The sequence below is a fragment of the Schistocerca nitens genome, chromosome 7 (assembly GCF_023898315.1).
Source record: "Schistocerca nitens isolate TAMUIC-IGC-003100 chromosome 7, iqSchNite1.1, whole genome shotgun sequence".
Lineage (NCBI taxonomy): Eukaryota > Metazoa > Arthropoda > Insecta > Orthoptera > Acrididae > Schistocerca > Schistocerca nitens.
Window position 1 is genome coordinate 224,316,574 of NC_064620.1, and position 15,425 is coordinate 224,331,998.

General features: G+C 38.6%; 1 protein-coding gene across 1 annotated transcript in view; it reads right to left on the reverse strand.

Moving 5' to 3' along the window:
* LOC126195399 (WD repeat-containing protein 26) overlaps window positions 1-15,425 on the reverse strand; it is a 161,331-nt gene that overhangs the window by 109,495 nt on the left and 36,411 nt on the right. Inside the window, exon 5 of the mRNA XM_049933993.1 lies at window positions 12,533-12,667. Within this exon, the coding sequence (XP_049789950.1) occupies window positions 12,533-12,667 (135 nt within the window). The remainder of the gene's footprint in view (window positions 1-12,532; window positions 12,668-15,425) is intronic.

A 15,425-nucleotide genomic window follows, 5' to 3' on the forward strand; every position in this document is an offset into this window, starting at 1 on the left:
AAGGTGCCATGGCTGAAAGATCCTGCTCCACGACATCTACAGAGGCGTCGGCATTCTCCTTCTGTCGGTCTACGGAGTCCAGAGCAAAAAAAAATACAGTTGGCAGTGCACACCGGTGACATAGAGGTCGGCCAGACAAGGGGGTCACATGGCGACACTGTCAAAGGTGACCTCTGAGTTGGCCAAGGAGAAGACTGTTTGCCTTTGTTTGGTTTTTTGGAGCCTTTCTGGTTGGCAAAGTAAGACTCAAATGTTTGTTGGCTGGAGGGATGTAAGAAATCCACATGGAAGTATTCCTTCTGTCCTTTCCAGGCAGCCAGTTGTATATCAGGTGACTTTGCCCCGTGACGCAAAAGTTTGGTAGCCTGTTGCAAAGCTGGAGAAGGTGATAGAGATACTATCATGATACTGGGTGATTTTACAACCACAGTGCTGAATTTGAGGTTGTATGTCTAAGTGGCCATGTCCTTCGTAGAGTGAGATGTAGCAAGAACAGCAGTGTAAGTGCCAGAAGTAGAACGCAGGGTTTCCGACTAGCCCACAACGCGAGAGCGACTGGGAAAGGCACTTTTTCCTTCACCCAGATCTCGTGGGCAGCCCACTCACTGAGGTACACTGGACAATCTTGGGAGGAGGCCACATAATTGATGGAGTGGGGAGAAGGTGGCTCACGCTCGTGAGCATCACTACCACAGGTTACAGATTTGGCCAGCTGTCGACAGGACATTCAAGTGTGGTTGTAACGATGACACTGGTAGCAGCGCATTGGGTTCGGATGTACGGTCAGAGTGTGATAACTTCATACCCTGTTTTGATCATTGATGGAAGCACCACTCTATCAAAAGTGAGAAAAAAAGTGTGTGGGGTCACTAAGGAAGCATCTATCTTTTTAATTGCCCAACGGACTGCAATGGCATCCTGATCAGAGAAGTACATTTGGATTTCTGCCTCAGTCAGACCGTCAAGCAGCCTCATGTAAATAACACCATGGGAAGACTTCAGCGTTCGATTGACCTCAAAATGAACAGGATAGCCATGAAGGAGGGAAGCTGTAAGCAGTTGTTGTGCTTGAGAATCAGAAGTTTTCTCCAAAAGCAAAGTGCCGTTATGTAAATGAGAGCAGGATTTCACAGGGCCGGCAATTGCATCATCACCTTTCCAGCTAATAAATGGATTTATCATAGCAAAGGACTGGCCGTCTTCAGTATGTGAAACCACAAGGAACTGTGGTGCAGCTGGTCTTTGAATAGTTAGCCTCATTCCATTTATGTTTAGTTGACATTGACTGTGAAGATTATGATGGGATCACTGCGAGAAAATCCCTCATGACTTCCAGCATCTCCGATGATGCGCTCCTTCCAACTGGGGGAATATCCACCTTATATGACTGTTCACACCTCAGGTCACACCTCCCAAACACCTGACAGAGGGACCATTTGGCAATTTGGGAAGATAGCAGCTCAGGCTTTGCCCCTCCCTGCACCTGGCCTACAAGGGGATACATGCGAACCTTATCTGTTGACCTGGGGCTGAGAATTATGCCTTACCCAGTCTCCTGTTATGTCTGTTCAGGAGTCCACAGGGAGGAAGAAGAAAAAGGGGGACCTAAGATGCCGAAGCAGAGGGAAGGTAGGAGAAGGGAACTGAAGAAAGGAAAAGGGAACAAAAACCAATGGAGAGACTCTTCTGATATCAGCTATTGAAAATACAGAACACATTTCCAAAAACATCCCAGATATGTTCTCCAAGGGAGGGGAAAAAGAATAGCATGAGGATAGACATGCAGCACGGAAGGGAAAAGATGCTGCAACGGCTGGGGCGCCATGATAGCCAAGCACAAACCCGGCAAAGAGCAGCGAGCCCCCAGGGGGGACTTTAATTACAGTCAGAAAATTTTTATATTTTAACAGAGGATACCAATGTTATGTAATGCATGATATAGCGCTTCTAATTAAAAAAAAAAAAAAAAGATCGATACAGATACTGTTCCTATAGTCTCACAACTTTTGGTATTATTTCACTGATTTTAGATTTGAAAATCCTACGCGTATACTCCAAAGAGCTGTACGAATCTCCAGTAGCTAAAAAGTTTAATGTAATGGCAAGTTGTTCAGCAGGGCTTACAGCTTCTCAAAAATTTGTATCCTTCGATGTGTAGTGTTGTGCTGTCATATGTAGTAAAACTTCAAAGTCCGTCATTGACATACTAACAAAATTTTTGAAACTGTGTGTGTCTTGAACCTTTACATCACTCATCACTGAACTGTAAGCTCCATGACTACACAGTTTACTGAGAAACTTACGCACCCACCAGCTATGTTTCTTTCTCCTTTTATTCTCCCTTTCCACAATTATATTCACAGCACTAGCACAAATAAATAAACGTTCTGCTTCAGACGCCATGTTCTGTGAAACTGATAGGCTACATGTTGCCACTGAGAACACTCGCACTGGCTACATGTGCCCGGCACATGTCCCTGAACTAAGTCAGATGTACATGTGCCGAGATACTTGCACAAATCTCCACCAGAAATCCATGAGTGTGAACAAAGGTTTAGGGAACAAGGTGGCTGAAATGTTTATTTTGCATGATAAATACATTATCCTTGCATACATTGGTACACAACAGTATATACAGTACGACTCTGAAGGCCAGTATTACAGTTCACATGTAAACATTATGAAGCGTCTTATCATAATATATTTGTGACAAACATGTTGTTTCTATCTTGAAATAAAGTTATTGATAATATAATATAAATGGACAGGTAAAAAATCTACACACCAGGCAGCAGCAGGGGAACACGAACACGAACACACGAACACACGAACACACACACACACACACACACACACACACACACAAAAGGATTTAACTTTTACAAGCTTTCAGAGCCAGTGGCTCCTCCTCCTGGCAGAAGAGTTGAAGGGGAAGAAAGAGGAGTGAAGGAAAAAGACTGGAGAGATTTAGGGAAAGGGATAGTGTTCAGAAAAGTCACTAAGAACTCTGGTTCAGGGGAGACTTCCCGTACGGGCTGAGAAGGAAAGACTGATTGTTGAGTAGTGCACCAGGCAAGATTTGAAAACCCAAGAGCTTAAAGGTGGAAGAAAGCATAATAAGCAAGACAGAGATTACTACTAAAACATCGTGCATGAGCTGATAAGAGTGAAAAGCTAAGTGCATTGAATGTAACAGAGGTGGGAGGGGGGCAGTGGCGAAAAATAGACAATTCAGAAAATGAAAGATGTAGAAAACTAACATGGAGTGAGGAAAGGAGTAGTTGCTGTGAATAAAAGCTGAGATGAAAGGAATTACTGTAAATTAAGGATAGGTGGGTGGCGAGAACCACGGACATGTTGTAGTGCTAGTTCCCACCTGTGGAGTTCTGAGACAGTAATGTCTGGAGCTGTGGTGAAACAGGCACCAAGGTCCTGGCAGTCATGTAGTACAGCATGCTCTTCAACAGGATATTGTGTGTTGTGTGTATACACCCTCTGCCTATGCCCATTCACCCTGACTGATAACTGGGTGATGGTCATGCAGATGTAAAAGGTCGAGCAGTTAATTAGGTAAAACAAGGTGCACTATATAGGCAAGTAGTAGTATGTATCATTACAAATTGCAACAGCACTCCCAAATGCTCCCTAAATTTCCTCATGCCAGCACAATCATCCAGGAAGGCCCAAGATGCAATGGAGACAAAATGATGGGGAGGGGGAAAAATGTGGATGCAGCTGTGTAGACAAACACATGTAGACAAAGATGCATATATTTCTAATGGTTACTTAAATGTGTCTTTAAAATGTGGTTATATTCTCCAATACGTTTATAAATACTTGAATAACCCACACATTTATAATTGTTACTTAAAGTGTTTGGGTATGTAAATGTGTTTCAAATATTTTGTGAATATTTGTTTACCTCTCCAAACCCCCCCCCCCTTCCCCCAAATTTTCTGTGACCTCAAACTATCTAGCTCCTTTTCCACCTACAGCTTCTATCATTCCAATCCACCCTCCATCAACACCCCCCCCCCCCCCAAAAAAAAAAAAAAAAAAAAATCAATTATTACATACATATAAGATTTGATTTTATAGATACAAAACAAAATCGACAGAAAGTATTTAGTATTGCTACATCATATAGCTTCCCTCATATGTCACTTATTTAAAGAATAACATACTGATTTAACCACTGAATTTATAGCTATTGTTAACCCTCGAGCAGGTGACCCACTTTTCATAACACGAGCACGTGTGCAGTGTACTTTGTACACATGTAAAGAATAGCTGTCTTTATGTTACCAAGGTAAAGAGGTATGAGCAAAATCACTGTTTAATCTTAGTTTAATTAAACAATGGCAATATAAATTGCATAATATGAGCTAAAACCCAGTTTAACCAAACGATAATGAAATAAACTTTTGTTGTGTCACTCTGTAGCCACGAGCTGGTAATACCTCACAGTAACAACCCATTTGAAGCATTAAACAGCACTGTTGCAACAGAACCCAGCTAATCGCTTATCTGACTGCTAATTATCTCATAGACAACTGCCTTATTGTGGGATTGTGCTGCTAGCTCATAATCTGGGTCACTTTCTTGCATTCAATATAAATTTTTTTTGTCACCTAGCTCACTGCTCGTTTTGTATTACTGCCGCTCACTTGGACGTATAACTACACAATTTAGCTGAAGCTATAACGAGGAAATAAGTATGGGCTTGAAATTGTGAAACAACAATGGAACGGTGCAAAACAGTTTTATTTGTGGTTGATGCACTATACTTACATGTGAGCTGTAGTAGTGGGCCTCCATGTCACATACTGTTAACACTTACATACCAATGTATGCAAAGATAATGTATTTATCACACAAAATAAATATTTCAGCCAACTTGTCCCCTAACATACACACACATGCTGACTGTGTTGTGCACTGTGTGATGTTTCTCAGGTGATCTTTGGAAGATTATTTTGTCCCTGTCCATTCCAGTTGTTGTCCAGAAGTAACAGTGTGGCACACATCTGTTCATTGTATAGCAGTTTCATGTAACAGCTCTGCTATAGAGTCCAGAAACTAAAGTGAGTAATTTATTTCTGCATTTTAGAGATGTTCTCACTTTTACTAATGACAGATCTGGTCTGTATGACCAGATACGCTTTTTTCTTGGCAAGGACTTTTGTCCCCCCCATGAACCATGGACCTTGCCGTTGGTGGGGAGGCTTGCGTGCCTCAGCGATACAGATGGCCGTACCGTAGGTGCAACCACAACGGAGGGGTATCTGTTGAGAGGCCAGACAAACATGTGGTTCCTGAAGAGGGGCAGCAGCCTTTTCAGTAGTTGCAGAGGCAACAGTCTGGATGATTGACTGATCTGACCTTGTAACATTAACCAAAACGGCCTTGCTGTGCTGGTACTGCGAACGGCTGAAAGCAAGGGGAAACTACAGCCGTAATTTTTCCCGAGGACATGCAGCTTTACTGTATGATTAAATGATGATGGCGTCCTCTTGGGTAAAATATTCCGAAGATAAAATAGTCCCCCATTCGGATCTCCGGGCAGGGACTACTCAAGAGGACATCGTTATCAGGAGAAAGAAAACTGGCATTCTAAGGATCGGAGCGTGGAATGTCAGATCCCTTAATCGGGCAGGTAGGTTAGAAAATTTAAAAAGGGAAATGGATAGGTTAAAGTTAGATATAGTGGGAATTAGTGAAGTTCGGTGGCAGGAGGAACAAGACCTTTGGTCAGGTGATTACAGGGTTATAAATACAAAATCAAATAGGGGTAATGCAGGAGTAGGTTTAATAATGAATAAAAAAATAGGAGTGCGGGTTAGCTACTACAAACAGCATAGTGAACACATTTTATTGTGGCCAAGATAGACACAAAGCCCATGCCTACTACAGTAGTACAAGTTTATGTGCCAACTAGCTCTGCAGATGATGAAGAAATTGATGAAATGTATGACGAGATAAAAGAAATTATTCAGGTAGTGAAGGGAGATGAAAATTTAATAGTCATGGGTGACTGGAATTCGTCAGTAGGAAAAGGGAGAGAAGGAAACATAGTAGGTGAATATGGATTGGGGGGAAGAAATGAAAGAGGAAGCCGCCTTGTAGAATTTTGCACAGAGCATAACTTAATCATAGCTAACACTTGGTTCAAGAATCATAAAAGAAGGATATATACCTGGAAGAATCCTGGAGATACTAAAAGGTATCAGATAGATTATACAATGGTAAGACAGAGATTTAGGAACCAGGTTTTAAATTGTAAGACATTTCCATGGGCAGATGTGGATTCTGACCACAATCTATTGGTTATGAACTGCAGATTGAAACTGAAGAAACTGCAAAAAGGTGGGAATTTAAGGAGATGGGACCTGGATAAACTGAAAGAACCAGAGGTTGTAGAGAGTTTCAGGGAGAGCATAAGGGAACAATTGACAGGAATGGGGGAAAGAAATACAGTAGAAGAAGAATGGGTAGCTCTGAGGGATGAAGTAGTGAAGGCAGCAGAGGATCAAGTAGGTAAAAAGACGAGGGCTAATAGAAATCCTTGGGTAACAGAAGAAATATTGAATTTAATTGATGAAAGGAGAAAATATAAAAATGCAGTAAATGAAGCAGGCAAAAAGGAATACAAACGTCTCAAAAATGAGATCGACAGGAAGTGCAAAATGGCTAAGCAGGGATGGCTAGAGGACAAATGTAAGGATGTAGAGGCTTGTCTCACTAGGGGTAAGATAGATACTGCCTACAGGAAAATTAAAGAGACCTTTGGAGAGAAGAGAACCACTTGTATGAATATCAAGAGCTCAGATGGCAACCCAGTTCTAAGCAAAGAAGGGAAGGCAGAAAGGTGGAAGCAGTATATAGAGGGTTTATACAAGGGCGATGTACTTGAGGACAATATTATGGAAATGGAAGCGGATGTAGATGAAATGGGAGATAAGATACTGCGTGAAGAGTTTGACAGAGCACTGAAAGACCTGAGTCGAAACAAGGCCCCGGGAGTAGACAACATTCCATTAGAACTACTGATGGCCTTGGGAGAGCCAGTCATGACAAAACTCTACCATCTGGTGAGCAAGATGTATGAGACGGGTGAAATACCCACAGACTTCAAGAAGAATATAATAATTCCAATCCCAAAGAAAGCAGGTGTTGACAGATGTGAAAATTACCGAACTATCAGTTTAATAAGTCACAGCTGCAAAATACTAACGCGAATTCTTTACAGACGAATGGAAAAACTGGTAGAAGCGGACCTCGGGGAAGATCAGTTTGGATTCCACAGAAAGGTTGGAACACGTGAGGCAATACTAACCTTACGACTTATCTTAGAAGAAAGATTAAGAAAAGGCAAACCTACGTTTCTAGCATTTGTAGACTTAGAGAAAGCTTTTGACAATGTTAACTAGAATATTCTCTTTCACATTCTAAAGGTGGCAGGGGTACAATACAGGGAGCGAAAGGCTATTTACAATTTGTACAGAAACCAGATGGCAGTTATAAGAGTCGAGGGGCATGAAAGGGAAGCAGTGGTTGAGAAAGGAGTGAGACAGGGTTGTAGCCTCTCCCCGATGTTATTCAATCTGTATACTGAGCTAGCAGTAAAGGAAACAAAAGAAAAATTTGGAGTAGGTATTAAAATTCATGGAGAAGAAGTAAAAACTTTGAGGTTCGCCGATGACATTGTAATTCTGTCAGAGACAGCAAAGGACTTGGAAGAGCAGTTGAACGGAATGGACAGTGTCTTGAAAGGAGGATATAAGATGAACATCAACAAAAGCAAAACGAGGATAATGGAATGTAGTCAAATTAAATCGGGTGATGCTGAGGGGATTAGATTAGGAAATGAGACACTTAAAGTAGTAAAGGAGTTTTGCTATTTAGGGAGCAAAATAACTGATGATGGTCGAAGTAGAGAGGATATAAAATGTAGACTGGCAATGGCAAGGAAATTGTTTCTGAAGAAGAGAAATTTGTTAACATCGAGTATAGATTTAAGTGTCAGGAAGTCATTTCTGAAAGTATTTGTATGGAGTGTAGCCACGTATGGAAGTGAAACATGGACGATAACTAGTTTGGACAAGAAGAGAATAGAAGCTTTCGAAATGTGGTGCTACAGAAGAATGCTGAAGATTAGATAGGTAGATCACATAACTAATGAGGAGGTATTGAATAGGATTGGGGAGAAGAGAAGTTTGTGGCACAACTTGACTAGAAGAAGGGATCGGTTGGTAGGACATGTTTTGAGGCATCAAGGGATCACAAATTTAGCATTGGAGGGCAGCGTGGAGGGTAAAAATCGTAGAGGGAGACCAAGAGATCAATACACTAAGCAGATTCAGAAGGATGTAGGTTGCAGTAGGTACTGGGAGATGAAGAAGCTTGCACAGGATAGAGTAGTATGGAGAGCTGCATCAAACCAGTCTCAGGACTGAAGACCACAACAACAACAAGGACTTTTGTTTCATACCAGTCTGATGTCTGTTGAATAAGATAAAGAATTGCAGTATGTATACATTATTTCTCATGGCTGCCCTGTTTTTTGCTTTTGTGATTTATACTTCTAACATTTTTTACAGTTTTTGTACTCGAAAATGACCTAAGCCTGAAATCTGGATTGTGTAACAATAAAATTTGTTAAAGTCAAATGGCGCCACATCATTAATAAAAATATACAGATACTGTAAAATACAGAGGCTACCCTACTGTGTTTCATGCCAAAGCAAGGCAATATGATGACAAAACAATGTCTCTCTCTGTGTGGGAAACATACGATTTCCATGTGAGCAGAATAGGATGTAGACACTTGGATGTATGGAAGTATGGTTTGAGTCCCAGCCCCGCACAAATTTTCATACGTCACTTGTAAATCATACATCCATTATACAATTGTATTCACAAGTTGTGAATGCATTTCATAATTTAATAATGCTGTGAATAATCAGCAGTGTCTGCTCCTCTGGACATGTACACATTCATCGAACTATGAAGGCACTGTAAGATACATATACTACCCTACTGTATCTACATTATATTTGTCCTTCAAACACTGGAAAATACAAGCTGGAATGCAACAATATTATCTCTTTCTTCCTGTAGTACAGTTATGCACAGAGATATAAACAAGCAAGAACAAAATAGGGAAAACATTTTCTTTGGGAAAATACTAAAAGTACGTAAATGTGTTTCCAAAATATCTTCCTTTACTACCTTAATACAGTTCTCTACTTCAAAGCAAAATATTAGTTTTTAAGAAGAAAAAAAAAGAGGGTGGCAGGTAACAAAAGCACCAAAACTTCCTCCGAGAGAAACAAATCTCCGCAATATTGTTGTAAAAGATATAGTTTCCCCAGAATTTGATGACTACTCCAAAATCTGAGCAAAAGATATGCAGTATGATGAACAAGTAAGCAAATATTATGTACAAAGATAATCTGGAAACAAAATGGTACCCATATGGAATGTTATCAAAAGAGAAACTTCTAGTGCACTGCTAAAAAAGAATATATAATGATATTTCTCATCAGATGGAGTCAATGTCAATGTGACAGACCCTAAATTAGTTGTGAAAAATGCAGTACTTCATATAATTAACTGAAGAAATCATTCAAGTACATTTTAAAGAATCACACACATTCTCCTCCAGAAAATAAATGGCAACAGGTCATTGTATGTATGTGTGCAAAACAAACCAGAATGAAATTATGGTTTAAAATAAAAGATGTAAGTAATAAAATCTGAAGTGGTATTGATGAAAGAGCAGACTTCATATTAAAAGCATGTGTTCAGCACATAGCAATGCCATTGTCAAATATTTCCAACATGTCACTATAAACACATTTTTTCTGAAAGTTCTCAAAACAGAAAAAATTTCACCATTACTGAAGAAAGGTTCAACTTGATATAGTTCAAGAAAGGTTCAATTGGATACAGTGCTCAACTACAGACCTGTCCCCCCCCCCCCCAAAAAAACTTTTCCATGACAGACACTCATCGTTGAATAGTCTGGCTGCTGGAAATCTAAGTCTACCCGCTCAGCAATCTGAGTTTTTAAATCTTGATTTAAACTCCCTCAGCATGGTGTCACTGCAGGAATTTTTCTTGACCTTTCAAAAGTCTTCAATATCTTGGATCATAAAACTCTGTTTGCAAAATTACAAAGACGGGATATGAAGAGACATAGTACACAGGAAGTTATGTTCACATATGCGGAACTGCAGGTGGAAGGTATCTCTCAAATATGACTCAAATGACGACAAAATCAGAGACAGCATCCCCCCCAGTAGAGTTACTGATAAAATGCAGAGTTCCTCAGAGTTCAATACTGAGCCCATTACTCTATTATTTATGTGGATGACCTTGCTGAACTTTTCCTTTCTTCCAGGAGTTCCAATCCTGCAAGGTATAAAGTAGAACTTCCATCAAGTCTGGAAGGTAGCAAAGAGATACTGGCTGAAGTAGGGCTGTGAGAGAAGGTCATGAGTCATGCTTGGATAACTCAGTCAGTACAGCACTTGACAGCAAAAGGCAATAATGTAATATTTGAGTCCCGGTCAGGCATAGTGTTTAACCTACCATGAAGTTTCTGTTTTTATATTGCCTGTGTACGAAATTTCAGTTTCGTTTTTCTCTGGCTTGTTCAACATCTTAAAACAGTGCAATGGGCAGTTACCTATGTAGTATACTACGAACCATTTAAAGAAGCCAGTCTTTATAAAAGTACCTATGCAAATGCATTTGTAGTACAGGGCCTTGGAGAAGTCAGGTGCAATCATGTGCCAAGACCATCCAATGATTGACTATAATGATTCATTTTTGGTTGCATATTGGAACCAAGTTAAATTCACTGAGAAGTTTGAGAATTGTACTGTACCAAAAATACCAAAGTTATTCTGTTACCTCATTGCAATCAGAATTATTTCAGATGACCAGGAGGTGACCTGCATCACTACAATGTGTCCATTGAGAATTTGCAGGTACGTCAATCACAGCTTCATTTGTACAGTGATACTAATATTGAATGGTTCACTATAGAAAGAAATTTTTCATGAAAATACAAGTCACTGTTCTAACATCACAAAACATTAAGACCAGTTCTCATTTTTAGTAATAAGTACTCTAATGTTATACAGTTTGTATTATCACAATGAACATTAATTTAAGGCTAAAAGAAAAATGGTAATAATACACGTTTTGAGGAGCATGGAGTAATGGAAAAGCCTAAGACAGTATTTAGTGTGAAGTTTCCTGATTGTTTCATTAATTACTTTTGATTCTGGAGGAATAATGTGGAAGTACTTTAATGATAGAAATCTTTTTTGTAATGACTATTTATTCAAAACATAAGAAATCGGATCCTCAGCAACTAGTCCTAACTACAGGGAATTAAAAAAAAAAGTGAGACCAAGGATAAAGCATTTGCTGCCACACCACCACTTATGTTGGTACCATATCACAGACTGAAACTAAGAAAAATAATGAAAATTGCCACATGGATACAATTGTCATTTCAAAATAATACTTCAATTTATATGACATCCAGTAATCTCAACAAATGATAAACAGATGGAAGATGTAGGTTTTCTGTTTTTATGACAATCAAATTAAGTGTTGCATCTGTTGGTGGTTAGATAAGCCACACCACCAAAATTATTTTTTTTTTTTTTTGCCTAATAATGTATCTTTTTTAAGATGAGGATTGAGATGTAGATATTCATATTTAGTCCGTTCCCTTAAGGTAACAGCAATCAATGAAGGTATAACTAATAAAAGAATAATGAAATGTAAACAACAATACAGAGTAAGAAAAAAAAAATCAGAAAAATTATGACAAGCACAGATGATGATATATATTCCTTTCTGCCCTGCATCCTCACCCAGTAGCTACCTTGTCATTATAATATTAAAATATTGTGGATGGTGTGTGTGTGTGTGTGTGTGTGTGTGTGTGTGTCATAGGAGATGATGGTAAAATACAATAAAAATCAAAAACTAAATATGCAAATAAACTGTAATTTAAATCCCCTTGATGAAAATATATATTCCACAGATCATATACAAAGAGTATATGAGTTTTATTTATTTATTTAGGCTTTTAGCAACTACTCACTCATTTCCATCAAGTACGAGATCATAAAAGCTCATAACTAAAATGCCTAGTTTTTTTTTTTTTTTAATACACATTAGAATTGATGATAAATCACATCACAGCAGCATTAAGTTAAGTGGAATGTCAACAGGTCTAACTACTTCAGCTGACATCACTAATCTTTGAAGTTTGGTTGCTTATACTGGTTTGTGAAGCATTACGCATCATTAGGCATTTTTGGTTATGATAGTTTGTTTTGCTTATCGTCATTTGGAGCAGAAACTCACGCAAAAAGCAACATTTCATGCTCAATATTAGTGTGCATGCAGGTATTTAGTAAGGAAATGATGGGAAACAGTGATTTGTTACACAAAACTACAATGCAGTTTCAAGGCAGTTCAATAAAGAGATCAAGCATTTTACCTCCGTGGTGGCAGCATTATTGATGGAGGCAGGAACCCTTGAAGCTTGTCCATTAGCTGTTGGCGTGACTTCATTCCTTTCCCATCCCATTCTGCCCTCTGCATCAGGTCATCTCGGCCACTACACATCATATAGCTGAAAAGAAATAGTGTTATAAGCACTCTCCGACAAAAACACACACATTGTATTTTTACTTCCTTGTCTAATGTAGGAAACACAAATTCTGGCCTTTTTTCTTCAAATTAATAGCTATACTGCTCAATCGTAACTAAAATACTGTGAACAAATAATGCTGTAATATTCTGGCAATATAACTATTTCAACAATTTTTTAAAACTCCAAAAACTTCATGCCTTTCTAGAAGTAGAAAATGTCTATGTTTGTGAAAAGTTACATAAAAAGTATAATGAAGTAGCTTTACACTAAAATACTGACTGCAACAGACCAGTCTGCTCCTTCTGTAGCAAACAAAAGAAGCAGAAGCTACAATTATTTTCTAAGTACCTGTTTAAAATAAAACTGCAACACTTGTACAGTGAGAAAATCATAAAAAAGTACTACAGCAATTGAATGACTTTCAGTAATTAGTATTAGTGTTTGCAGTTATGATATTGTTATTTCCACCTTTAATGTTGTTTCATATATTAACTTTTGTGTTCATGGCAAGCGTGTATTTTGTTATAATTCTGCAGAAATCCTGTTACATGAAAAGCAAAAGATGAAGCAGCATACTTTATACACCTGGAAAGAAACAAGGTTATTGTTAGCACAGTAAACATACTTGACATGGTCAATCAACATATTCAGTCATGGTAGTTTGTGATTAGAACCAAGAAGGGGATACAGAGAAGGAAGGGCCGCAAGGGAAATTAGCTATGAAATGTTAGCAACAAATGATATTTAAAAATTGGAGAACTTAGAAGAGTCAAAGAAATACAAGAGAAGGACACACTGAAAATAGATGCAAAGATGGAACAAACACTGATGATGAAATGGCAAAAAAAAATAGGAAGCAATTAATGCAAAAGTCATAAAAGATGGAAAAAAAACAAAAGAAAAAATCATTTAAATGGGAATAATAGGAAAATTATGGCTCTGTTGGTTAGGTACACATTTTACAGACACTATGATGTGGAACATGGCAGAAATGAAGTGGATTTGGAGGGGGGTGGGGGAGGGGGGGGGGCGGTGGAGTAGTGATTAAAGAGACAGAAAAAGAAGAGTAGTTAATTTATGACATGGCATGAGAGCCAAACACATGCTGTGTAGCTAAATCCCGTTTGCAACAACAGAAACTCCAGGTAGGAAAAGACAGATTGCTACTTATGCTACTTACAGTAAAGAAGACACATTAAGTTGCAGACAGGCACAATTAAAAGACATTTACATAAAGCTTTCAGCCACAGCCTTCATCAGCAAAAGATGCTAGAGTTGGCGGCCGTGTGTGCAAGAGGCGGGCTTGCTTATGTGTGTGATTGATGTGTTTTTCTCTTTTGCTAATGGAGGCTGTGGCTGAAAGCTTTATACAAGTGTCTCTTAACTGTGTTTGTCTGCAACTTAAAGCATCTTCTTTAGGGTAAGTAGCATTCTATCTTTTCCAACATTATTAAATCCCATCTGCATTATGTTAAAATAAGTTATGGAATCTGTGGAGATGCCAGTGCAACCACAAACTGACACAGGAATCTAGATTATGATTGATCTGTAATGACGTCTGATACACCCAATGGTATTGTATATTTTCTGCAGAGACATGATTTATGTGCCCACTTATTCTCACTGACAGCAGAAGTCAAGCTGAAATAAAAAGCTCAACTGTGGTTCCACATTAACATGGATATGACATTTCTTGCCTCACAATATTTCTTCCTTTCTTGAAGTATTCCATACTTGAGATAGAGTTCATGGTTTGATGCAGTGTGAGAAGTGTAGGTAGCAGTGGACTGACTGAATCAGCATATGAACATGGAATTATTGACGTCAACAAAAATGAAAGCATTTCTGTTAGTGGATTAGACCTACACGAAAGTACAGAGATAGCTATAAGCTACACTGAGGAATTTCGAAAAAGATTCCAGTCGAAGCTGCTGATAGTTGCAGTCATGTGTGCCTGAGGTGTGCTTGCTTGTGTGAATGTGTATATGTTTTCTTTGCTGAAGAAGTCTTTGGCCGTAAGCGATAATGCATAGCAATCTTTTTGTTATGCCTGTCTGTAACTCAATGGGTCATCTTTACAGTGAGTACCAACCTATCTTTTTCCTAATACAGTTGATATTCCAATCTGGAGTTTCCATTGTTTGAATTTGGAAAAATATTACATGAAAAATGAAATCAGGTGCTCTAGGAAGTTAAATTAACTTCACATTGTTTACAGGTAATAAAACGAAACTCAAAATATTGTGACCAGGCATAATGCCATAGGTTCCTAGCCTCCAAGTAAGCCTTCTCTAAGCAATCCATGGAAAAGATAGAATACGGGGTTCCTTTTGGTTCTACAAAATTTTTATTTTCAAAAGTGGAAATTCAATGTTAATGAAAAACAATATTATTCTCTTACTACAATGTATTGAAAAACTTCATTCATACATTACTATTTCAACCCCGTATGGAAATTGAGGAGGTAGCAGGTAACGTCACAAAACAGAACTGACAAGTGTTGGAAGATTGTTGTGAAGCACCTCCTAGGGCATATAAATTACAAAGCCTATATTCAAAATTAAGAGAGGCATGGTGTCATAAGGTCTTGTGTAAGCACAGCTGACTGTAAAAATTAAAATCAAGTAAATCTGTGCACAAGCCTATGCAAAATTTCTCTCTAATTAAAGACTTTTTTACTCCTTATCATCCTGCACATAATATTTTCTAACCCAATCACAAAAATATTTTACTTATT